This window comes from Anoplopoma fimbria, chromosome 1 (genome assembly GCF_027596085.1).
Source record: "Anoplopoma fimbria isolate UVic2021 breed Golden Eagle Sablefish chromosome 1, Afim_UVic_2022, whole genome shotgun sequence".
In the NCBI taxonomy this organism is placed as follows: Eukaryota; Metazoa; Chordata; class Actinopteri; order Perciformes; family Anoplopomatidae; genus Anoplopoma; species Anoplopoma fimbria.
In genome coordinates this window covers 15894835-15921708 of record NC_072449.1, presented here as the reverse complement: position 1 = coordinate 15921708, position 26874 = coordinate 15894835, and the positions used below count along the sequence as shown (strand labels likewise).

Here is a 26874-nt window from a genome sequence, read left to right as displayed (position 1 = left end):
GCACATTTCCAGTTAATGACTAGTTAAGACTTCATTCCAGTTGTCAAAGACAACCAGTGAGCTATTTGCACCATTGATCAGTGTCTCTTTCTTACCCTGTGGTTCTCTGACCACATTCCTGGCACTATGTGTGAGGACGCCATCAGCCCACTCTCTGGTGTCCATATCTATATGTCCCAGCAGCTGTTGTCTGGGCATGGCCTTGGGATTCATAGTGTACTGCTTCACCTACAAAAATACAGCATTATTTAAAGATAACAACAGAAGATTGAGGAAGATCTTTTTTAACTGACCCATTAACTCGCGAATAATTGGTTTCCATACCCTTCTAAATCTTCAATAATATTAAAACCTAAGCCTTACAAAGTGTTAATTTACAGCATTTTGAATGATTTTTAAGTTCCATATAAAATTGATATTAAGGCACACTGTAAGTGTACAGTATGCCTCACTGTATGGAAATCCAGCTAGGCAGTTTGTCTCTTACTCACCACTTTGCCTGTATTGCTGAGTGCAGCCCTAAGCATCCTCCAGAGTGTAGACTTTCCTGCTCCACTTGGCCCTACTAGGACTACGCCCATGCGTTGTCTCAGCTGTTCATTCAGCTCCAATGCCTTTTTCAGCTGGAAAAACAAAGAGAAGGATAAAAAATCTGCAATTAATATATCATTTTTTCACCATCTTCCTAACAAATAAATCAACTGCTGTGTCTCAGTGTCAATGTTACAGCCTTTTCGCAGTATAGAGCGATCCCAAACACTGGTCGAGGACCAGGTCACATCATGTATCATGATAATAATATTTGCATATTCAGCTAATTAATAGATGTCTTTATACACACACACCTGGCTGGGTATAAGTTCCAGCCGTGCCTCCTTGAATGCTTCTTCCAGTGCCTGCATTAGTTTCTTATCCTCCACATCGGTGAAAACAACCCCAGAGAAGACATCTCTGACCAGAGCATCAAACCTGGAGCTATCGGCAAACGTCAGCTTGGACATGGTGTTCAGTCTCAATGCCTGCACCACCAGACTACTCTCCTCATCTGCATGTAGACAAAAAAGATTTATTTATTTATCATTGCAATCTGAATTAGGATATGCGTAAATTATAAGCTTTTAAGGATACGATTAAACATTGAAATTGTTAATTACTGATGAAAAAAGACGATATGCAGAAATAAAAGAAAAGGCTTGATGGAGAAGAACACAAAAACACCAGGTTATGAAAGTTAACTTGTATTGTCATTATTCTTTTGCTCTTGCACATGTCCCCTGTTATAAATGTGCTAATTACCAAAGCTTGTAACGATTTATGGGTTTGTCAAAACTTATGCTCTGTTTTCCAAAGATGCCGGCCTTTTAACAGCAGATAGGAACACTTGGCCAGACTACTCACGAAGACAACCCAAGTGAACCTTGGGGAGTCAACGGCAGACAGGGGTGCATGTGCTCTGTGTGTATGTGTGTGTGTGTGTGTGTGTGTGTGTGTGTGTGTGTGTGTGTGTGTGTGTGTGTGTGTGTGTGTGTGTGTGTGTGTGTGTTGTCGTGTGTCGGACAGATAAAGTGCGGGTGGTGGAACAGAAGAATTTGAAAGAGAGAGAATGGTTTCAAGAAAAGCAGAAGCATGAAAGAGAGATGGGGGTGAGTAACGGAGAGCAGCCAGAGAGAACAAGTGGGTCGAGAGCGGTATCGACAGCCAGCTATAAGAGAGAGAGTAAAACAAGAGGTGAGAAGGAGGGGGAAGGAGGTGAGGTAAGGAGGTACTGAAGAGGCAAAGGAAAGAACACTGGTGTGTTTGGGAACGAGAGAAAGGAGACTGACAAAAGTACAGACAAGGGAAAAGCGTGGAGTAAATTTCAATTGATATTATGTCAGTATTAGAGATTTTGGAGGGCAGGGACAACAGCAGGTGCTCAGGGAATTTACTGATGAATAGAGTCATTACCATGTACACTCATCAAAACATTTCTTTTTTATGTGACCCTGTTGTGAGAATAATTAGATGTTGGCTATAGTCACCACTGGTGGATTTTCACATTAAGACATCTGATCTGGACTTTTTGCACCTCCCTTTCTTCATGTGTTCAATACTTTTTCCCTGTCATTCCATTTTATTACAAATAACTTAATTTCTGAACTTATTTGTTTGGTTTTCTTTGTATGTATGGATTACTTGGGTTGTTACCGACAGCTGGTGAAAAATGCATGTCAATAGCACCTTTAGAAATATATTTACTGAGAAAAATGGTCTCATCAATAGCACCTTTAGAAATATATTTACTGAGAAAAACGGTGACGTGTTCAATACTTATTTTACCCGCTGTATATGTCGGCCGAGCTAGGTGTGAGGTAGGTGGCACAATTAAATAGTTGGATGTACTACAGAAAACTCTAAGTTTATTTTGACACTCTGATGTTATTTTCCAATAAGCTTTCGACCACATGTAGCATTTGCTGCAGGATAATTCAAGTATGTCATGGAGAGATGAGATCATATGATGTTTTTTAGTTAGTTTCTTTTTTAAGTTTTCTTTTCATGTTCTATAGCACAACTTCAACTTCAGGCAGGAAGAAGTTACCAGTTATCCGGTGTCATGTTTGGCGTGAATGAAAAGTCTGCCTCATTTCAGCCCTTAATGGCATCTGATTGTAGATCCTGACATGTTGCAGTGTATTTTGCTCAATAACTCCTGTTACTCTTCATTAGTTACGTTGGTCAAAAACACTCTCCAATGATACATGTTGGCATCTCACAAGTTATGATACTGTGTACTTTTGGCAGCAATGAATGTGACTCGAGGTAATGGCCAAAGAGGAACGCGAACTTTCCTGTCACTCTGCACTATTGAAAAAAAGCCTCGTAGAAATATTGTACCTTAAAATAACAAAAATAGCCAGAGGGTGTCTTACTCTTGTCCTTGTCACGACTGCTTCTCTGTTGCTGCAGCAGACTGCCACAGGCCTTCAGCACCGTCTTCAGAGCACGCAGACCCCAGTCATAGTGCTGCTGGGGAGTCAACAGCTCCCTGGACGCACACATAGAGGCACATTTTCACACATTTTCACATCCTCTGAATTGACTGTAGTGCTGGCTGTAGTGCTAAGGGGAGGGAGCTAGAGTATTACTTATCTACAAAATCAATATACCGCAATAGACTGTAGTGGCAGAGTAAGGCATTTTGAATAAATTTAACACTCAGATTATGATTTGGTTTGGAACACAAAAAAAACCATTAAGTGAACACACAGACATAAAGACTAGATTGATGAGACAGGCTACACATACTGTATAATTAGTTCTTTGGCGATTCTTTGACTTGTATTAGATTTGATATTCCACTTTATCCAAGCTCAAACTGAACCAAAAAAAGACTGAACTAAAGAATTTCTACCTGGCGAGGTTGAAGATTGCAACTAGTTTTTGGCCCAGCATTTCTCCATTTTTAAAGCCCTCAGAATAGAGGATGACCTCAGCAATGAGCTCATTGTCAGGCCTAGTCATGGCCACAGGCCTGAACAGCTGCTTCAGGTTGTCTGGAAGCTTCTGTCTGCCTCCATAGCCTTTTCCTGCCGGGTTTAATGTGATAAACACTCCAGAGTTCGGGTCTAATTCCACCTGAAGGATGAAGAGAAGTAGGAAAAGTTATTCCCATTAACATTTAGTTTTATAATACAATAGCATGAATGTAGTTTCATTGACTGTTTTGTGATTACTCTTCCACACTGGATAAATAAATTACTGAGTTATTGACAGACTAAAAACATGTGTGTTCAGTATGTGTACATCAGAGTCTTTTTCTGCATCTTTTCTTTTTTACAAACCTCCTTCCCGAGCAGTTCACATGTGTTCTTGTGATGTTTAAGGGAGTCTTGAATGGCCTGAATCTGCATAGAAACTGCAGACAACACCGCTTCCTCCAAGCGGTTAAACTCGTCAAAGCAGCCCCATGCTCCACACTTCACCAAGCCCACAAAGATTCGTCCCATTGACTTTACATCGATACCCTGAAAAACAGACACTATCTCAATAACCATTCTTGTTTTGTGTGTGTTTGTCTGCGTGGCTAGAAATGTTCATTGCAAATGTGTGTTGCTCTCAGAATAATAATCAAAAAGATGGAGCTTTAGCGAACACTTTAAACCCATCACCTACTCCCTACAAGTATCTTTATACCTCATCACAGTTGAATACCAGCACTTGGCGTCCGAACAGCCCACCCAAGGCTTTGACCGACTCAGTCTTTCCTGTGCCAGCGGGCCCATAGGGGTTCCCCCCAAGTCCCATCTTCATGGCCTGGGTCAGAGTCAGGTAACACTTATCAGTCAGTGGAGTGTGCACCAGCTTAGCCGCATTGCCCTGGGAGACAGGAGAGGGAGGGTGAGGAAAGTGAGCAATAAAGACTTTGACAGGAACACAGTGAGATAGCTAGACAGAAGTAGAGATATGGCGAGTGAGGGAAGGATGGAAGGGCCGCAGAGGATAAAGGCAAAGAGACAGATGATGGAGTAAGAGAGGAAGGAATGAAAAACAAATGAAGAACAGGCAAAGAAAATGAAAAAAATGAGTGAGGCAGAGTCTAGCTTGTGTTATTTTAAAGGAAGTGCAGAGGGGGAAATAACAGCAAGGCATCTTCAGCTCATCTTATCTCTGCATAAACAGTGCCCCCTGAAGGTTAAAAATAAGAAGTTCAACTATATTCCTGGATCATACATTTTTTTGTGATACCCTGACTGAGTAGCAAGATGGCAATTTCTCACAACACGCAAGGTCCTGTTCCATTAACATTATCATCTTAAGTTATTTAAGGGATCGTGATAGCATCAGGGGAGGTGCTTGGAATGGCCAATAACCTGCATATTCGAGCTGAAAAGTATTTTGTTTACAACACCACGCTGATAACCAGATGTGAGCACAGGTGCGTCCAACAGCTGTGCATTTTTGCCTGACGTATGGAATACGAGATATATAAAATGATTGTATGGTGCTCCTCTTCAGGATGAACAGTAGTGTGTTTTTTCTTGTGTCCATTGGGTCAATTTTGAAGCAAGAGTGCATCAAACGTCTATCTACACGTCAACACACCTGGTACTCATATGTATAGTTGAATTGTGCGTCCACCATCTGTATGAGGCAGCATTTGTCCGTTCCCATGTAGAAGCGAAGCTGCTTCTTCCAGGCCCAGGCATCAGGGCTGGTAACTCCTGCCTGGTTAAGTTGCTTCACCACACTGATGTTGTGAATAATATCCAGAATCAAAGCCTTCAGCTTCAGCTGCAGGACACTGGACTCTGTAAGACCTGCATATCAGGATGGGAGAATTGGTTTAGTTGTGCAAATAACAAACTTGATTATAAATGAGGGTCGTTTTTGGTAAATGTCATATACACTAGTCCACAAAGTCAAACCTATTTTGCAGTTGCAATTAAAAATTACATTTGTACAGGAGTAAACACACACTTTTAAACTATCAAATATTATACACTGTGCAGTATAGACTAACCCTGTTGGTTCAAAGCAAAAAAAAAAAAAAAACATTCAATTTCTCTGCCTCCCTTTCTTTGAACAATTACATAAAATATGCAAAAATCTTAATAACATTTGGTTTAAAAACTAATTACTACTTTACTAACTAAATTACTACTTTACTAACTAAATTTCAACCCCAAGTCATTAGGTAAACCCAACAGGTCGCTGTTTTTGCTGCTTTGCCGTGAATAAATGGTAGGCTTTTAGTGTAGGCAGACAGAATAGCAATGGCCTTTGTGATACCACAAAACAGAAGGGTTTGACAGTTGTAAGGAAAGCTGCTCATGGTGAAATTGCAGAATTTAATTGAATTGGTGAGAAAGAAAAAACGTGACGCCTTACTGTGTAAAAGACCAACAATTTAGAGACAGAAACTTTCTAATGACATGAATACAGCCACATTGATATTCTGGAAAGTCAATATCAACAAACTATGCATACATAAAAATGCCTTGAAGAAACATAAAAAGCAAAAAATGATTTAGCCAAATGAACACCAACTTGCTAGAGGCCTGTGTCAGAGGAGATCACTCTCACTCCCCACCTGGGTTTATAGTCCATTTATGTGGACTGGGTAATTAAATTATCTTTCTTGCCATTACTTTAGCTACTTTAATCAGTACTGCCACTCCAAAGCCTCTTCAACCTACCTTGTTGTTTTAAGGGAGCCAGTCATTTAATGAGATGTTATCATGGAATGGGTTCGATTTCAAGTGTGTATTGGCAGTAGAGTTTTGAATGCAAGACAGTCACAAAATTAACCATATTCTCTGCAATTATGATGACCTTTAACACAGCACTGTGCTGAAATATTTGATGTTAAAAAAATGACGTAAAAAAAAAGGGATGAAGAAAATTGGCTCCAGTAACTCTTTATGCAATTGAAACAAGAATAGTTTTCAAAGACACATTTTCATGACACAGAAATTTAGAATTTTGCAGCAATGTACCGTGAAATGATGCCACTACCAGGGTTATGGAAGAGCTTTTCATCTCATGCATGAATAGGAAACATTGATTTAAATTTAAAAGCTCTTTTTACGAATTCAAGTTCTGTGAAAAAACTCAGCTGTCATGTTTTATGTAGCCATATATTCAGCCCCCAGACATTAAATTAGCCTGCCAGCTAGTGCATCTGCAGCTTGAAAGGGCTGTGCCCCTCTGCAGCCTCTAGTGTCTGACTGGCTATCAAGAGATTTACACAAGAGCAGTCATTTGGCATTAATCTCTCAGGCCGAAGTAACAACCCATCATTTTGATCAGAGCTCAATCCTCTGAAACACAAGAGGGAGTCTGATAGTGGAACAAACAGCATGATGCAAGTCTCAAAAGTTTATAGAGCATGGCAAATTGAGGAGGTTGATATTATCAGGGATTTGATCAGAAACCAAAACGCAGAAGAAAATGGGGATAATAGAGCAGGACAACATTCTGAGCTTCATTTGAAATGCTACAAACATGTTAAAGCCTTTAATGATCTCTTGCCTAAAAAAACACAACACAGCGTATGGCATTGCTTCTTTCAGCTTCTCCAGTCTGGGTTTGTAGTAGTCTCAAGCGTCAGAATTTGTTCTGTCCAAGCAATTGTGAATAACATGCATTAAATGTGTCCAGGCAAATGTTTAAAGATGCATTAATGCATTTTGGGCACTGGTAGTCAGAAAAACTCCAAATCAAGCTGGCAGTCACACAGCACAGACATCTACTTATAAAGCATGGAATCTTTGTCTGTATACTTGTGCATGTATGCGTGTTCTTCACATATTTTGTAGAGAGGTTAATCCGATCATCATTCTTCACGCATCATGTTTAATATCAATACACTTTGAATAAACAAGCACTCTACGGGAAATATCTATCAGTAGTACATTGTGTACACACTGTGTAGTGTATTGAGAGGGGACCCCTATTAACTGTTACGCTGCTGAACGACATGCTGGGTACAGCTTGTTCACCGTTGCTTGCTTCAATATTAACTGTTACAACGCCAAACAGCATGCTGAGAACAGCTTGCTCACCGTGGCTCGTTAAAGTACATTCAAGAACAAATAATAGAAAGAGAAACCTGACCCTGAACAACAAGCTATAGCTACAGCTAACATCTTTAAAGTCAGTACATTGAAGTTACACCAGTCTGAGACTGACGCAAATAAATTCACCAATGCATACACACAAACACAAACAGAACTACCTGTGTTAGCGTGACTGCCAGGGCTGGTTTCCACCGTGGTGTAATGTTCTAATTTGGCATTGAGTTCCAGCTCCAACTGATGCAAATGTTGCTCTTTTAGAGCTCTCTCCACATCTTCAGTAAACTGGATTTGCTCAGCCAGACACAGAATCTGAACCAAAAATAAGAAAGATCACTTCAACATTATTAATATGTTTTTTCACATCCTGGGTCACAAATTACTGACATAGGTATGTGGTCTTGGATCTTAACTTCAACTTAGTATTGTGTGTGTACCTGTGATGGATAGCTGGACGGGTCAACCTCCCTTTTCTTCCCTGCTGATATACATTCATACAACAGCTGCTTCAGAGTCTCCTTCATTTCCACAGACAGCTCACTTAGCCACACCTAGAAAGAAGGAAAACCGTTCACATCGAGCTAAGAATAAAAACATTGTATAAAAGTCTTAATATTTAATAGATTTTATAGTTATCCATCCATCATTAAAAATGTATACAAAATGAACTGAAACAAACACAAATTGTACATGTAAAGCTGGAAAGTGTCTAATCAATTATACTCCACACCCAACACAAAAGATATAGCCTATACATTCATACAAAATAAAATTACCTCCACGAGGCTGGAGATGCGTATGAGGTTCCTGAGTAGAACTATTTCTCCTTCCAAAGAGCACATGGCAACAATGTGCTGGCACTGCTCATCAAACACAACACTGTGGATGCCTGCATGGATAATAAACACGCAGATTATCTTCACTGTCCAACAGATTATGTCATGAAACAAGGGAAACAAGGACGAGAGGAGAGCAGAGCAAAAGATAACGGAATGAAAAAAACAGAATAGAGCACAGTATAAGAAAAAAGTCAAAAGCGTAGAACAGAGAAGAGGTTTCTGACCTGCAAAGAGTTTCTTGAGATGTGACTGGATGACAGTTGGGTTGGTTGCCTGACCAAGAATCTCTAACAGATCATCATCTCCTATGAAATAGAACCGTGGAAAGGCAGAGCGTTTCTCCTGCGACAACACACAATATAAAAAAAGTTGTGATATTTACCACTCGTGTAATACATACTGTATTGTATGTAGTCTTTGCATACAAAAATGCATGTGTATGTACCTCCAGGAACTCGTTGAGTGACTTCTGGCAGCGCTGCAGCTGGTCCAGTATGGTGATCAGGGAGTTTCTGATGCCAGCCCTTGAGCTCAGAGAAACAACTCTGTTGTCTCTCTGAATGTCTGACATTATGGACCTGTTACACAAATAGAGAAAGTGTTTTGTTACTAAATGTGCATTAAACACATTCTGCTGTAATACCAATTCTATTTGTCAACGTATCCCAGAAAAAGGCACGCCATCCTACTGTTATACAGAATATTAGTCATACTGAACCTAAACGTTTAATTTACAATAAATCAAAACAAAACAATGTGCTGTGGAGCAAGAAAAAAATGTACCATCAGTATGGGATATAGGCACGACAGTGGATATGGAAACAATGAATGAGGTTTAAATGCTAACTTTAAGCTTAAATGTGAGGTTATTTATGTCCACATACAATGGATAGTGCTTTATTATAGACTGGGAGTTTCTGGGAGACTTGTAATACGCCTGCTATCTCTAAGTGAAATTGAAAAGATCTACATTTTACCTAAATTACTCTGGCTGACAAACAATTTGCAATATAGAGCAACAGCTTTCTGGATGTGGGTACCTGAAGTCTTCATCAACACGTTTGAAGCGGGCCTCCTCCCGGGGCAATGCTCCTCGTCCAAAAATAGGCTCTAGATAAACCCAACGCCTCTGGATGGCATTCAGACTCAGCAGGTACTCGTCTAAGTCTGATAGACGAACCTCCCATAGACTGACCTGGACATGCATAGACCAAATATATTAACATCGGCTAGAGCTGCTTCTTTAAGGATTTGTGAACCACAAATAACTAATAACGTGCATCATTACAAGGCAACGACATTTAATATGATGGAGTGAACATATCCTGTATCTTTAATAAACAGAAAGTCTTGGGAAATTGACTTTTCCCAAACTTAAAAATGACGCAGTATAGATTTCGAAAAGTGTATTCATAGATTTGTTGACCTGACCTTGTCTTGGAAGCTGCGGTAGTAGGGAGAGTCTTTCAGAGACTGCAGCAGACAGCGGTTATCTCCCACCTGGATGGGCACAGAGTGATTATAAAGTCAATTTTTACTAATCCTTAACAATTAATTTAATGCTGTCAGTAGATATGCCGGTATTTTCCTCTATCCAACAAGTGATCGCTTTTATTGACCTTGTCTTAACTTAAATAGTGATTATCAAAAGTAATTTAAAAAGGGAAATTCCAAGAACCGGCTGAAGAAGCCCTTGCAAATAATTCAAGGTTTTCAAAAGCATTGCTCTGCATGCAGTCTTCACTTTTGTATACAATCTCATTAAACAGCATTATGCGGAGTCAAAGTCGAAGGTTTTGGCTCACACTTTAATAAGAGGAAGAAAAGGTAGAGAGCTAAAGACAATATTATATTTATACATAAATACATTAAAACATATACATTTAAAACATATTCCCTCATTTGAAAGAACTAAAACAGAAGTCTGCCCAGTGTCAGCTGCCATAGTAAATCATTTATTCCATTGTGAAAAGTCATCTCTGTATCATGTTAAGCTCTGAATTGTGACTAAAATTTCCAAAAACAGGGCAGCTAATTCGGGACTGTTGGGTCAAGAGAGGTTTTTTCTTCAAACTGGGTTCAATAATTGCAGATTTAATTGAATATTCAGTGGTGCTGCGAAACTCACAGCACTTAGATCTGAAAAGCACATCAGAGCTACTTGTGTTTTGCCAAATAAAATTATGAAAATATTGAGCCCCTCGCATTGTAACTGCTTAGTAAATCTTTTGGTGCATCAAAGTTAACATTTAAATTTGTCTTTCTCTGCCTGCATTAAACTTCGAGGCATTCTGTCTTTAGTTAACCAAGGCTCAAGTAAGTTAGACCAGAAACATTGCTGCTTTCAAATCCTGGGTGACTGTCCCAGTATACCATATACGTCAAATGTAATTCTGGGGGCCGCCCCTGATTCAATAATCAAGATAGAGTCCAGTTTTTTTACAAACTGGATTTATAAAAATAAATAAACAATAAAACTTGACATAAAAAGATTAATAAACTACAGTAGAACCAATCAGGATCCAGCTGAATAGGGATAGGATGACTTCTTATCGCAGAAGGCTTTGTACAATCATGTCACCACTTACTGCAGATGACACGGTTACTAGAAAGTAGTGATGGTGTAAAAAGCTAAAAGGTTTTTGAAAGTTACTTCAAACAGTACGTTGGTGTTAAGGAATCCCTTGGTGGCAGGTATGTCGAGTAGGCTGAGAGCAGTTTGTGGAGATGTATAATCAATAAAAAAGGGTAACACACCTTTCTCATTTGGGTAGATGCCAACTGCTTTGTGCAAGTGGGTTATGGTCAAAGTGTGGCTAATAAAACTATAACCAGTTGCTGATTAAGCTTTAGTGCCCAAGACTTACTCGATCAACAACACTCAGTGTGACAGATGATGTCACACTGAGTGTTGTTGAGTTTCGGTGTGTGTGTGTCTACCTGGTTGACTATATCTTTCCAGTCCTTGATAAGGGTGAGAGAGCGTCGGCTGCTGTCTGTGTACTCCGTGAGGTTGAAGGTAGCTGCAGCTCCCCACAAATCCAGCTCCCTCAGCGCTTCTCTGATTGTCACCTCTGCCTGAGCACGACTGTTCAGGTCCTAAATACAAGAGCATGCACACACACACACACACACACACACACACACACACACACACACACACACACACACACACACACACACACACACACACACACACACACACACACACACACACACACACACACACTATTACTCCTGTATTACTCCTCTGGGCTGGTGGGCAAAAACTTTTAGTAAAATATTCATAAGCCGGAGCAAAATATATGAAAATGTAGATGTGGCATGCCAGGAATATAATGTCATGCACTGTAAATCTGCGATGAGAGAAAACACCTTGGCTTGTGCTGATATGAAGGTCATTGTACAATTATCCTTACCAAAATTGTTTAATTTTACATATTTTTACTAAATACAACAACTGAATCATTCGATAAGAAATGAAAACACTGCAATTATCAGTTAAATCATTCCTTAATGTCCAACACTAGGGTAAACAAGTGATTACATTGTAAGGTATATCAAAAGCATCACCTAAGATTGAAATGAGAAAAAAAAGGTTGGCTGACCACCAAACTCAAAACACAAGCAGGAGGCCTTCAATCACTCAGTATTTAAGTCCAAGATATCAGTGTTTTCTGATTCGGTTAAGGAAGTGTTTACACAAGTTACTTTTGCAAGAAGAGCAATTCAAATTGTCTATTAGGATTTGTTAGAAAACACAAGGAATGCCTACATCTCATCTACATGCCAAATTATTTATTATATACTGTCTGTGAATAAGTCTGTAACCTACAGTTTATGGCCATGAGCTTTTCCTCTGCTACTAATACATGCGCAATGTCTGACTCGCTGCTGCCTCCTAGTGGCCCTGGTAAGAAGTTGCATTAATGTTGGTAACCGTAAGGATTTTTAAATATTTTTTATAAATCATAGCTGCACACTCAAAAAGACCCCAAAAATGATGTGCAATTTCAAGAGGTTTGTGTCCCATTAGCAATGTAGGCTTCCATCCGGTACGTATTTGCATAGATAGATAGATCTGTATTTTTTATTTTCGTGTCATGCACAAAAACGTGTCCAACCCTCGTGGGTTTACAAGACACCAACAGTACAGCTGCAGTGGATCCACATCTCATCAGGTCACATTTGATTACAAAATGCATAAGTGTGTGCACACATACCTTAAGCTCCAAGGCCTTTTCTATGATAGTATTTGCAACACCGAGGAGGTCATTAAAGGTGAGTCTCTCTAAAGTCGTCCCTCTTGGAAGTCCAAGCAAACGGAACATGTCCAGCCAATGGTCTTGGGACAGGTGCTCCCCACGTACATATTTCAGCACTGGGACCATGTTCTAGACATGAAGGTGAAAACATATCAATTATTGTGTCAAAGATAACAATTTAACCACCACCATTCATCTACAGTTTTTCTAACACAGATGCTCTGTTATGTTTGGTATAGTAACAGAATGTATATATTCAGAACCATGTCATTTGCTCTACATATGATCACGTATACTTCCTTATAGTGCCACACACATAAAAGCTTTTACCAAAAACAAATTATATTGCATTAAGCTGAATGTCGCGTCATTTTCTAAACAATAGTATGTCGTCCTACAGAATAACCCTTTTGAATTTGGTGATTGTTCTCACATGATGCTACACTGACTAATATTTTAACACTCTTGCAGGCTCTACGAATAGCTGAATTGTCAGTAAATTATCCAAAACTCATTGTTGAGTGTAATATACATAGTAGCCTTTAAGCCCTGCTCCAGGGTCTTGCTTGAGATTTAGAGTTGGGTTCCTTCAAAATAAATATACTCAGACTGAAAAGAAGATGATGACATGTTATTCCACCGACTGTACTACTGTCTACCTTGTATTTGTCCACTTCGCCTTGCAGCTTAACAGACATGGCTGTAGGCTGCTCCAGCTTCCTAAGTCTGTCCTGCCACGCAAACAGAAATTCCTCAAAGGCATATGTCTTACTTCTGTAAAACAACAGAATCATACATATTAACACACAATTGAAAAAAGAATAGTGACAAAAAATCCAAATTAAGCAGATTCAGGTCCATATACAGCAGGTCTCAGCTTAACCCCCTATCTACCTGAATGTGATCCAGTCCTCCTGGGCCTTTTCATTAAAGCCTTGTTGCCACTCCTCATACTGGCCCCACATCTGGCTGTACTCCTCCATGTCTTTTTTTGTCTCTTCTGCCAGAGAGAAATCTGGAGAACCCAGGTCAAAATAGGCACAGTCCTCACTGCGGAGATGAGAAGAGAGAAGTCAAGTCTGATTGCCACTTTATCCAACATTGCTGTCAGTAGAGGCACTCATCATTAAGTTATGATGTGTAAGACACACAGTTTTTTATTTATTTGATTGTATCGACATCTGACTTCTTGTAGGAAGGACAGAAAACTTTAAAATTAGGAAAGGTTTTACTCCCAGGCAGCTGCTTTACACGGTGCCCCTGGCTGTGGTGTAATTGGGAGGAGGCCATGAATAATATAATATTTATTGTCATTTCAGATTTGGTCTGCAACAGTAATAATACTGAGTAGCTTCAAATAGAAAAATATATCTGTAGATACCAGAGAGCAGTAAGACAGTAATAAATTAAGACATTGTTCCCTGTTGAGTCGCTAACTTTTACAGTGTATCTGATGTATTTGTCAAATATATGGCTATAATCTCATCACATCAGATTCAGTAGAGTAACTAACAATCCAACCAATATAAAGAAATTATTATTATTAAGTTTTTTTTACCAGCCACAGCATAACCACATTTCAACTAACCACAGCATGTTCTAAAAAGATGGAGGCAAGAAACATACTCATCAGCTATCCTGAAAAGTATAAATACAGCATATAAACAAAAAACTTACAGCAGTTTATTTCGCACAAGCTCAAGCTCCTGGAACTCTTGCTGCTTGTCCCTGATCGTCTGTAGGCACGCAAGAAGTGCAGCATGATCACCAGTCTCAAGCATATCATCTTTAGGCTTCAGCTGGTCCCAGCGGGCCTTAAACCTCTCCAGATCCGCCCTGTAGGCGTCGATACGACCACCGGCATTACCTCGCATCACTTCCACCTAAGGAAGGAACAGGGCAGGAGAAAACAAGTCGCACAGGAACACAGCCAGAAACAGAAAGGACAGGTGATTGGGGTAAATGAGCAAAGGAGAGGAAAGATAGAAGGAGAAAAGAAGATACTTCATATAAATAAGCAATCTCAAAAAGATGCTATGACAGAAAATTTGTGATAAGAAAATATTTGAATTATGATTCAACGTTTGTGTCTTTGTGAGTCACCTGATCTTTGATCATAAGCTGGTGGCTCTCCATGACGAGCTCCAGTTTGTCCCACTTGGCCCTCAGTGAGGACAGAGAGTCCAGGCCCCCCCCAGCCACTGCTCTCAGCAAGCGGTTCTTCTCCTCAGCACACTGGAACTGAGGTAGGATCTATACACATACATACAGTATAATATTAATTAGTTTATTTACATGTCATGTCAAACATTTGGTCCATCTCAAGACACTGTGTCTATACAAATGTAATTCAAAATAAAATATCAGAAATCTTACAAGACATAAAGCATAAATACCTCATATTTGTGGCATTAGTGATCATCATGAATTACGTACTGATATAAAAAGACTATCATTTAAAGGTCAACAACAAAAGCAACAAAGACTTTATTCTTTCATTTCTTTGACAGGTAGCAAAGGGATTTGACCAAATAACAATGAATCTTTGCTTTTAAAATTCCAATGATTTGGCAGCATGAATCGGGGAGTATGAGAAAACTAATTGCACAAACCTCAAGCATTAGTAATACCATTAAATAAGGTTCCTAGCCAGTGTTTAGAAGTGTTTTTGTCTTACTTCTGGTTTGCGAGTCAATATCTGGCTATATTTGCCACTGGCCGCACCAATCTCCTCCATGCTCTCTGGTCGATTGGACAAGGTCTCCATTGACTCTGAAACAAAACTGTCTATGGCCTGGGTGTGCCCTGAAAGCAAAAAGGAAAATGGCATGCACAAAGGTAAGGAAACCGAAAAGGAAAAAGAAAGTAAGACCAAGGATGATGTCATTGGAACAAAACAATGAAAAACAAAATTGAAACACACAAGCCCAGATAAAAAAAATTGAAATAGGGAAAGATTGGGCTTGTGATTGGTGTAAAATACGCGAACTAACTTTATATTACAATGCAATGTTAATGCTGTAAATGAGTGAAAACAAAGTGGGGGAAAAAGTGAAAAGACACTGGAGTTGTCTGTTTTTACCATATATGGACTTCTTGAGTGATAAGAGCAGAATGTCAAACAGCCTCTGGATCAGGTCATCGATGACAGCTTTTACTGGCTCACAGTTGACTGTAATACAGTCTACCTTCTCCAGGCTGACAGAGGAGGAAGAAAAAGATTAGTGCCTGTGCCCTATTGTTGTGGTGTAAATTTCCTGTATGTGAGGAGTCGGTTAACATGAAGTGAACCAAAACAGAAAACTTATACCTCTTAGCTAGAAATGTAAGAAAAAAAAGAAGATCTATGTGTGATGTGAAAAAGGTGAATCATATCAGAGAACCCAAAAAAACTTCCCCATGCTGTTGAATAGTCAACAGTTTCAGCAGTACCAGCTTGTGTCTATTTTGTGTTTGTGTTGGGTCATCTGATGAGAAGTTATAACTTTGTTTTATTTACTTGTGTTAATCATGTGTGACATATATACCTGGGCAGACGTTCTGACTCCTTCCCTCTGGCCTTCAAGGCCTTGAAGTTTCTCTCCCAGTCTTGCACAGAGTTCAGATGCTTCTCCACCATCTTCTCTAAATCAACCTGACCCAGCACCACCCACTCCTACAACACACATATAGACACAGTGGTCAAAGTGCAAATTTCCAGATTTAAAATGTGTTTCTGCATCGAAGGTGACAAACAACACGTCACAACAAGACATAAATGACTAAACAAAATCAGAACTAATGAAAAGGAGAGCTAAAAAGAGAAGTCTGATGTTGACTGAGGGTTTTCCCCTACGATTTAGATATGCATGGCATCACACGAAAGGGCAAACATAATATGCTGTGCTCATTTTGACAGTAGGTAATGTAAAGGGGTAAAAAAAATAACAAAGCCTCAGTATATAAATAGAGAAGGATGACAAATCCAAGTAGCATTCTTTCAAAGAACACAGTACAGCAATGGCTCATTTCAATGCTCCAATGAGCAAAAGGTGAAAAAAAGGAATGTACATTCAGATAACAAACATGCAAAATACATGGACCTCAGAGGCCAGGCTCAAATTGCTTTAGTGACAAAGAGCAGCAGGCTTGCCAAAAAATGTAATGCATTAATTAAGTTTAATATTGTGAAGTGATATTTACCGTACAAATAAAAACTCTCATTACACTTCTCTTAAGATTATACAATTGTTTTTTTTACAGGACAGCTGACTATCAATAATCAGTTAAATGAGTGTTGATATCAATATAGCCTGTTGTTCAGGTACCTTGAACTTGTGTTGTATAGCCTGCAGACGGCTAAAGAGGTCCTCGGCCTTGCTGAATATGGTGAGGAACCCAGAGGCGTTTCTTTCAATCATGATGCTGAAGATAAGCTCTTCCCCCTGGGCACTGACCCCTTTGAACTGGTTAGGGATTGAGATGAACCGCTTCATCTCCCTGAAATAGCGTGCTCTCACTTCCTCAAAAGGAGGACGGAACTGCAAACGGCCCTGCCTAAACACAAGTTAAAAGAAAAAAAGAAATAAAGGTAATAACAATCTTTCATCCACATTAATCAATAATGTTGTTGGAGGAGAGAAAAAATAAAGAGGCAGATTGACAGGCAAGAAGAGAAATGGTGATATGACAAAGTGTTAGAATTAAGAGGTGGGGACAAAAAATCAGAAGTCAATGCTAGTGATTAAAGATAAGGGGAAAACACCACATATGTGTGAGAGGCAAACAAAGGGGTGACAACCCACACACAATGAGTTACAGAGATAACTGACTTGAAAGTGAGGTCTATGTGTATTTCAGGCAGGTTCTTGTTCAGAGCTTCCAATCCGGTCTGGTACTGGTGTTCAAGAGCCTTGTACAGCTGATGGTTCCAGTGCTGACACCATGCCCGCATGTCATCAGACCTGAAGCCCTAAACACACACACATACATGCATTCATTTTTCTCCAAGGAAGTAGGAGGAACATCTGTTGTACAGGTTGTGTATATCCAAAGAAAAGCTTAAAAATGAGACCTAAAATAATTTTGTTCCATGCTTATTTACAATGACAATGGCAGTAAGAACAGAGCTCTCTGTGGGTTTTACCAAATGTTTATTGTTATGGATATAGAAATTATTTATTCTGTAAAAGCTATGAAGGCCAGCGGCAAATACACTTCTGACTGTAATCAATACCTGAGCCTCGAGAGTGGCAATGCCAGTACGGAGGTCCTGAAGGCCATCCTTCCACCGTTGTTGATGTCTCAGTAGGTCCACATTCATCAGTGTTACAACCTAAGAAATATACCCAGAGGTGTGCAAACAAATACACAGCAAGACTTTATTGACTAATCTCAGATTATGATTCCAAAAAGAATGTGCTCGCAAAACATAATTTGTGTTAACTGCCCATCTATTCAATCATCCAGTAAAACAACTAACAACAATTAAAAAAATAACAGCATGCAAGAACCTTGTCAATAAAGTCAGTGTGCCATTTGCGTAACTTCCTGTTTTCGGTGGAGAGTTTCTCAGCAACAGACTGCAGTTTGGCAATGTAGACTTCCAACTCTTTGGGGTTGTCCCAGGTAATCTGAAGTTTACCACCCAATTCCTTTGACTGAGAACGAGGGTTCTTGGAAAGAAAGCATAAGCATAAAAATAATCTCCAGTCCAAAATTTAATTTGTTTTAAGTATGTTGTATAGTCCCTTTACTTTTTCATGCACAAAATAAGAATTAGGCACTTCCAGTTCCAGTTCCCTTTTTTATAACATTATAATTTATTGAAATTAAAAAACATTTACAACATTATTAATCCAACGCAAAGCGCAAATTTTCAGCTGTGTGTAGTACCTTGATGACCTGTTCAAAGGCCAGGGCAAGACTAAGCATCATAGGTCTCTGAGAGGGAATCATCTGCTGGTCTATGGTGTTGTAGAAATGGGCAACCTACAACGCAGTAACACTTTGTTACAATATGAGTTTGAGACAAGCTAAAACAGAAATAATGAGACGGAAACAAATACATAAATGAGGAAAGAAAATGTGTATGTGTGTATCTTGACCTCCACTCTCACCTGTTTTAGGACAATGGCTTGTCTGTAGAATTTGTCTGCCGTATTAGAAGCCTGTTGTATCTTGGCTGGGATGGGAAAGCCCAGGGCAGAAAGCTGTCTGACCTCCCTGAGCAGACTGACCAGTCTGTCTGAATACTGGATCTTGAGCCTGCCGTCCACATGGTCCAGGTCCATCACACGGTTACTGGCCTGGAGACTATACAGTGGGAGAGAATTATAATTAGATACCCTCAAACAAGCAACCATTCCAACAGACGTGCCCTTAAACAATGTGCTAAATGAGGTGATGATGTACATGAAAAAACTGCAGAAAGCAGCACTATATACAGGATCTTAACAAATAAAAAGGATTTTATTGACGAATTGTATATGTGTTGCTGTCTAAGACACCCTGACATATAAATAGAGCTGAATACTTATATTGGGAATTAAGATGAAACTCATAGTTACTCTAAACTTTCCCTTGGAGGTCTTGTTAGTTAATGTCACATAGTGCGATGTTTCAAACCTGATCCCTGACTTTGGGTCAGTCAGTCCAGACAGTATATCTCTTGACCAGTCCTCAAACTGTTCCTGTTCAAACGCCCTCAGAACTTCTAGCAGGTCATCACAGAAATGCAGGAACCCCTTGAACCCAGACAGGTCTAAAAGCAGTGCTTCAGCTATGCGAACCGAGTCCTCAACCTAATGTAGGAATGCAAGCACAGGAATATGAAAGAGAAGGGAATCAGTACACACTATTCTTTTCGTCGTCATAGCAACATTTGCATTATTAAAATCACCTATCGGTGTGATTATCTGATGAAAGCTGATTCTCTTACACATGGAAATCAATGATAGACCAGAAAGTCCAAGCTATTTGGTGGTCAGTCACATTCAATTCAATTCAATTCAATTCAGTTTATTTTGTATAGCCCAGAATCACAAATTACAAATTTGCCTCAGAGGGCTTTACAATCTGTGCACATGCGACATCCTCTGTCCTTCCCTCACATCGGCACAGGAAAAACTCCCCTAAAAAACCCCTTTAACAGGGAGAAAAAAGGAAGAAACCTATGGGAGAACGACAGAGGAGGGATCCTTCTCCCAGGATGGACAGAATGCAATAGAATACACAATATTCAGTGTATGTGCGCATGTGCACATGCAAAGACAGAGACACTCTGTTACCTTGTGTATGAGCTGTCGGACCCAGACAATTTTGTTGACCACCTCAGGGAGGTTCCTGCCAATGAGTGGGCCAGACTTGTCTCCAGGGCCACCGTGGCATCGATTCTCAAAGTCAGACTTCAGGCCTGAGGGGGATGAGGAACAACAATGTGTCACCAGGGACTTTCCCTACATTGTACCATCATTTGACATTTAAATATATATTGTCCTGACAGGACATTTACTCTAACCACTAAGACATCTTACTGCTCCATCTAAACGTAAGCATTTCTGAAGCAACCCAGGAGAGAGTGTATCTTGAAATGTACTTCTGTGGTTTGGACCAAGGGTTTTCAAAGTCTGACACTGGGCTCCCTTAAGACAAACTTGAAACAACTGTTTCTAAAAATCTATTTCAAAATATCTGTATTATGTCTGTGTGTGATTTCTCTGTTATGACTCTGAGAAGGAATGTGATTTTGGACTCAAACTGTTGCAATTGGGCCCTAACGATTTTAAAGTGCCTTAACTGGTTCCATGAGCTGTCTGTCATCGCCACTGACATCCTGTTGTTTTTAGAAGACCAGCATGCACCTGTCTCTTTCCCTTCATGCAGGGATTTTGAAAACCTCTGGACTAGACAATATTACTATTACATAAAATAAATGCATCACTCTTCAATAGTGAGTTCTTTTAGCAGCTGCATTTAAATACATGAGCACAGAGCTTGAAATGGGTTTTTTACATTTTATACATTTGGCCACCATGTGTAGACACAATAACCCACTGTCACTCTATCTCTGACACAGAAACAGATAAGTGCTTTGGGGAGAAACTGTCTACCCTTGTTGTAGTCCAGAAGTCTGGCCAGTAGGGTTTCTCTTTCTGACTGGAGCTCTTTGCTGATGGTGGGACGTCTGATCAACTCCTTGTGCTTTTGGAACACCTGCAGCAGCTTGACAACAAACACACATGCACGGGCAACTTACAGTATGCAAGTTCCCACATTAACACACACCAACAAACACTTTTAACAACCTGAGTTGACATAGTGTGTTTCCCTACCTGTTGTGGGTTGTCCTGTACATCAGCAATGTAGCTCTTTAGTCTGCCAGCTACCTCCTGCTCTGACGGAGCCATTAGGCGCTCAAACTGAGCCACGGCTGCTCTCCAGAGGGGCTACAAAAAGAACACACAACAAAGAGTCATACTCTAAGTTAAAGAGGGGTGTTTCATCCTTGCCTAAATAGCTTGGGTAAAAGATGCAACTTAAAATGACCAAACAACCATCGTTTATTTTCTATGCTTACAGTCCCAAGACAGGTATTTATATACAGGATCAAAGTCAATTCACGATAAGGCGGCTCGAATATTTACAGCCGCTATCAGACAAACTTTCACAAGTTGGCTATAGCTGGAAAGTGTGAGCAAGATTAGTGAATCCCTCAGTTGTGATAGTAATCTGTTGAAGGTGACATCAAGCAGCCACGCATGAAGAACATGTACCATATCGTGCCTGTATGGTGGCACTGAACTTTACAAAATACAGGCATGAGGAAGGGTCAAACAAGGTAATTCAGAAGTCTCACAAACAGTACACATGCACACCTCAGTGTAAGGATTGTAATGCAGAGGGTTGAGTCCAGAGAAAGGTTCAAACACACGATCTGAAGTCAGAGCCTGCTGCTTCCCTCCTGGTAGCAGACGCAGCAGTTTCTCATGAACCATTCGTAGAGTCACCACCTGGTAGAAATAAACAGGGAGAGTGTTTTCACAGGTTAACTATTTCACCTTTTTATTAACCTGTTTGGATATAAGCCTCACAGGAGTCAACAACATGAATTACAATTTGTATCTGATTTATCCAACTGTTTCTATAATTCTAAGATGCTGTATATATGGGTATGGGAGACGAATCATAAAAAAATAGAGATTTTCATTAGCGTGCCAAACTGACCAACGCAGAGGTTAGACCTTTAATGGAAATGCCAACAGGACAAATATTTGATAGTTCCCACATTTACCATACCAGGGACATTAGACAATTGTAAAGAGGAAAGAGGCATTTGCATCTATGCGCGAGTACGTAAATGTCTGTGGATCAATCAAGGTACTTTCCCAAGTGTTTTTAGCCTTTCCAGGTTAGATAAGGTTTATAGATCTATACCACAGCTAAGCAACTATCTACAGAGGTTACAGGGGAATTATCCTGTTCTGCAAACTCTTGTATGTAACCTGGTTGTCATATACACACACAGGTACATACATGAAATTTGACCTCTGTTCTACCCACTGGAGCCACATTTTCCCTGATTTTTCAGAACGGATTGATAACGCTGTCCAAAGCCAAAGGTTTCTTTGAGCCCACAAAGGATCACAATTTGTGAAAAGACCAAAGTTAGGATAAAATCTGTACATATGAACATAGAATGAATGTCCAATGTTAGTAGGTTGCTTTTTGGATCATCAAGGTGCTTAACTAGTGTCTTTGTCAATACAGTTATGGTTCATTTCCCCTTCCTTGTTCTAGTTTCAAAATAAACATCAAGTGGAAATTCCATTTAAATGTGACGCCTGCTTTTTTACAAACAAACAGAAACAAAGAGAGGACAACTAAGAGGAAACATGCGGATATATTTTAAACATTGAATGTGATGCTACTGTACCAAAAAGTAATGTGAAAAGGAGAAATATTCACTATTAAACATTGTCTATTGTACATAAAGTGTTTCCTTGATTTTGGATTAAAACCATATCTTACCTCATCCAATCTTTTTGCAAGGCAATGAAGGGTTTTCGGGCAATGCTTGTTTCCCTTCCAGGGGTGTGGAGCATGTCTCTTCCACACCTGAGGAAAAAAGGCAATTAAATATGTTATCAGTGTTTAGCACAATTGAACTGATGATCTCCTTCTAGCTTGTATTTTATAAGATGAAGCTAGATTTTCAGTGAATTTTCTAATTTAAATGCATTAAATAGATTAAACCGTAAATGTTTGATTTTGGAACAATTTAGTGCACACTTTTTTCCTATTATGATCTCTTCCATACCTGTCCAGTCAGATGGTCACAAGCAACAACCCACTGTTCACAGATGGCAACGCCCATTCTCATGTTCTCCCTCACTGATACAAATGGCTCCTCAAAAATGTTAAGACCGCTCAGCTTCTTCTGCACATATCTTCCTAGGGCTCCACCTTGTACACAAAAAAAAAGGAAAGACGACAAAATTGCCACATACAGAAGGCCCCATACACCATCACAAAAAAAACACACAAACACAGGAATAGTACACATGCACAAACACACAGTTACTCCAGGATTACCAAAGCACTTGTCAAATTTTAGTTGAAGGCGATGCAATGTTTCTTATGTAGGGTGTCAAAGCACTGAGTCAACATTATTAATAAATGACTGCAATCTCAAGCATGTCAACATTTAATTATTGACATGCCATGTTTTGGTCCTGCTATGAGAACGCTAAGTGTCTGAGTGATACAAGCTGTATCTTAGAAATATCCCTGAAACTTTTATATACTGCACAATTTATAAGATTAATTGTTTTGTGAATATGAAAAATATGCTATGGGAACAATGTTTAGGGTTCTGTGAATAGAGTTGGTAAAGTATAAGTTTGTAAGAAAAAAAACCAAGTTTCAGTTCTCAAGAGATGTGCACTTCATCAACAACCACAGTAGCTAAATCATCGTTGTACCACAGAAGTCTTGACGCAAAAAGTAAGAAAGAAAAAAACATCAGCAAATATTTGTTTTCATTTCCTGGTTTTGGTTTGTGTATGTGTGAGAGAATCCCACCAATAACATCCATGAGTCGGATCATGCGTGTTTCTGGATAAGGCTCAAAATCTGTCTGCCTCCACATATCATCCAGAGTGTCTTTGCTTTGTTCCACCAGATCCACAACATCAGGCATAGACAAGCCATCAAGACCCCCATACTCCTGGTGAAAACACACATAGTTAGTTCATTGGAATGAAATATCAGCTAATAGAACAATTATTTTATTGTTAAAGTTAAAGACATAAAATAACAAAGTGAAACAAGACGTAATGGCTTTCTTTAAATTACTAACTTATCTATGGAATCATTGCTTAGTGCAGATACAGATTATATCTTCATCTTGTTATTCATTTAGCAACCACCTTGTATACATATAGAAATATTATGTAGTGAATGTAATTTAAGACTTTAATTTTTCATGAGGCCAGTCCTCCTGATAAATACATGTTTGCATGCATACCTTTTGTATGAGCTTAAATTGCTCAGTGAAATATGTAGCCCTTTCTCTAACACTGTTCTTCTCTGCAGACTCAGAGAGGTCGTCCCAGTACTGGAACTCATCACAGGGAGTCAGAATGCCTGTGGAAGAAAAATATGAGTACATAGTTTGAAAATCATGTTTCTTTGTTGTCATCAGATTCAGTTAAGAGTGTTTTTCGTTTTTTACTAGACAGCCCCCTTTAATAAGTGAACAAATGTGAACTTTACACCACCGTGCAGCCCTATTTCACCAATTGACATGCATAATATTTGTAAAAATTTAAATAAAATACGCTGCTTCTATGATCATTCTGTATGCACTACGACCTAAACCTGTGAATTTCTTTCTGGAGAAAAATATGTCTGCCTACCGAGAACGTCTTCCTCTGTGCGGTCCCTCTTGGCAGAGGGCTGTGCTCCAGATTGGCGGACCACTGAGCCCAGGCCAAGCTCCAGCTCACTCAGCAGGCCTGCCAGCTTCGGGTCAAATGCTGAACACCAGCGCTCATCCTCGAGAGGTGAAAGAGATAGACACTTTTTAAAGTTTCAGACTTAATAGTCTTGTTCTCTGCTCCAGCCTTATTAATCTCTTAATCAAAGCTTTACTCTAAAACACTTATTTACATAAAGGGGGATAGGGTTAAAATACAAAAAGTATAAAGTATTTATGTACATATCATATTGGCTTTGTTATATTTATTTACAATAATGTGTTTGCAATTATCTCAAGTTTTACTTTTTGTTCAATTCTCATAGTCAATGCAAGTGTTTTTTGTAATTAAAAATATATGAATTGTTTTTACTGATTCCAACTTGAAATGTGTTCATACATTTTACAACCTCCTTAAGTTTTGTTGACTGTGTGGTCCAGCAAAATCTTCCACTGTGATAAATGTTACAACCAAAGCCTACATCTTTCAAAAAGCATTTGTTGAATTATTGAATACACAGAGGCAGGCTCACCTTCAGCAGTACAGGTGCAAAGACTTGTCTCACTGCCTGGTAGAGGGTGTTGATGGGAGACTCCAGCATAGACGACACAAGGAGGCTCTGGTGAAGGTTGTCTTCTGTAATCACTGTGGGATGCAGTTTGAAGAACACCAACACCTTCTCTTTGCTGTCACCTGATGCTTCAATCTGACAAATGGAAGATGAAATGTTTAAAAAAGGATCATTGTCAAGTTAATTGTTGTTACATGTACACAATTAAATTTGGAATTTAAAATCAGGTGGGGTTTTTGGATTAAATGGCTTATTTGTTGTAAATGATGGTTTAGGTTGGAAAGTTTAGTCTATTCAACCAATTAACATAGAATGGTTTAAGGTTAGGATGATTGTCTTAAGAGCCTGAGGCAAATTCTTTCACATGAATAGTTAAATCCACACGAGGAAATTCTAACATTGTCACGCTTTTATCATTTCTGTTACCTTATCTGACAAGTGAAGCTCACTGTCATGTCTGCTGATGGATAGGACAAATTCATTTCCATCGTCCAAGAAGTTATTGAGCTCTGGGCTGTCTAGCAGAGACGACGAAGGCTTTATCCCATAGAAGTTTCCGGCTGTGGTCAGGATAAACTTTTTGCGAGCGTCATCTGAACCGTGGGGCATCTTTCAGCTGCAGTGGTGTACTGATGCTGAAAAGCCAAACAGAAAACAACACAGTTAATGACCACACTTTGGGATACGGTCACTATTGTGTAGAACAGATACTCAAGGTTATGTCTATAGATTCTTTTAGCATTTTCAAACCTTCCCCACTTTAATAAATGTGCCACCTTAGGACCAGGCTCATTACTGCTGCATCAAGACACAACCTGGGGCCATATCAGGCTTTGATTTCAGGCTACCTTCAACCTATTGTTGGTTACTCTTTAACCCAACTGAGTTACTTTTCAGTTCTGCCACCCAGAATAAAGAAATGTGATTAAGACTCATTGAAACCACATGCCCCATCCAAGTTTCCCCAATTCACTGTCTAGTTGCGTTGACCTAAACAGTGCTGGTTGACGTCAGTGCTGGGTGACGTCACCGCTGCTAAACTGTTAGCCAACCACAGTTTCTTAAATGTGCTTGCGCTGCGTATAAAACCAGAATAATGCGTACAGACAATCTTCCTTGTTTTAGCTGCCCCCCTGTTTAAACGTGACGTGGGAAGGACCACAACAGTGTTTGCAGAGTTGTGCTGCAGTATTAGCTTCTAATCAGGCATTGGCAAATGACACCAGTTAGCTTGCTTGCTAACGTTAGCTCGCCCCCCCTCCCTCTGTAAAGTTGAGCATTGTAGCTAGCTGTTAGCGGGCTCGACTTCCACACGCTAGCACACTAAGAAAAACTTTGGTTTGCATACCGTTTTCCCAACAAATGTTCTACTCTCAGAGCTTTTTGTGAACTCAATCCATGAAAGGAAAGCTGTAGCAGTCTGTTACAAGCGCCTGTGTGTCTCCCAGTTGTATGCTTGCGTTGTTACTAGGTAGCAACTACGTTCACTTTACCGCCGGAGCCTATCAGCGGAGCTAGACACCTACGCAATGTACTTACGCCATTTTCTTGGAATAGCTGCACAGACGCAGGCAGGCAGTTTCAGCCGTGGTTAATGTCTAATTTTGAAACTCAAGGTATTCAAGATAAATTGTGATTACTAGTGTTTAACAACAAAGGCACGGTAGTGCCAGTTTCTCATGT

General features: G+C 39.6%; 1 protein-coding gene across 1 annotated transcript in view; it reads right to left on the bottom strand.

Annotated features, from left to right (window-relative positions):
* Positions 1-26648, bottom strand: part of LOC129098883 (cytoplasmic dynein 2 heavy chain 1) — a 97319-nt gene extending 70671 nt beyond the window's left edge. Inside the window, 43 exon segments of the mRNA XM_054608050.1 lie at positions 96-228; positions 492-623; positions 846-1045; positions 2913-3028; positions 3395-3618; positions 3825-4007; positions 4177-4359; positions 5086-5291; positions 7721-7871; positions 7997-8110; positions 8336-8448; positions 8623-8740; positions 8844-8976; positions 9439-9593; positions 9830-9898; positions 11339-11497; positions 12622-12792; positions 13323-13437; positions 13558-13713; positions 14341-14546; positions 14767-14916; positions 15341-15468; positions 15746-15861; positions 16191-16318; positions 16971-17199; positions 17475-17614; positions 17879-17977; positions 18156-18317; positions 18538-18633; positions 18762-18957; positions 19270-19445; positions 19932-20056; positions 20754-20865; positions 20976-21089; positions 21519-21653; positions 22672-22758; positions 22961-23106; positions 23725-23869; positions 24170-24288; positions 24561-24699; positions 25153-25326; positions 25618-25826; positions 26540-26648. Of these exon segments, the coding sequence (XP_054464025.1) occupies positions 96-228; positions 492-623; positions 846-1045; positions 2913-3028; positions 3395-3618; positions 3825-4007; positions 4177-4359; positions 5086-5291; positions 7721-7871; positions 7997-8110; positions 8336-8448; positions 8623-8740; positions 8844-8976; positions 9439-9593; positions 9830-9898; positions 11339-11497; positions 12622-12792; positions 13323-13437; positions 13558-13713; positions 14341-14546; positions 14767-14916; positions 15341-15468; positions 15746-15861; positions 16191-16318; positions 16971-17199; positions 17475-17614; positions 17879-17977; positions 18156-18317; positions 18538-18633; positions 18762-18957; positions 19270-19445; positions 19932-20056; positions 20754-20865; positions 20976-21089; positions 21519-21653; positions 22672-22758; positions 22961-23106; positions 23725-23869; positions 24170-24288; positions 24561-24699; positions 25153-25326; positions 25618-25800 (6136 nt within the window). The 5' untranslated portion in view covers positions 25801-25826; positions 26540-26648.
* Between the last annotated feature and the right edge of the window lie 226 nt (positions 26649-26874).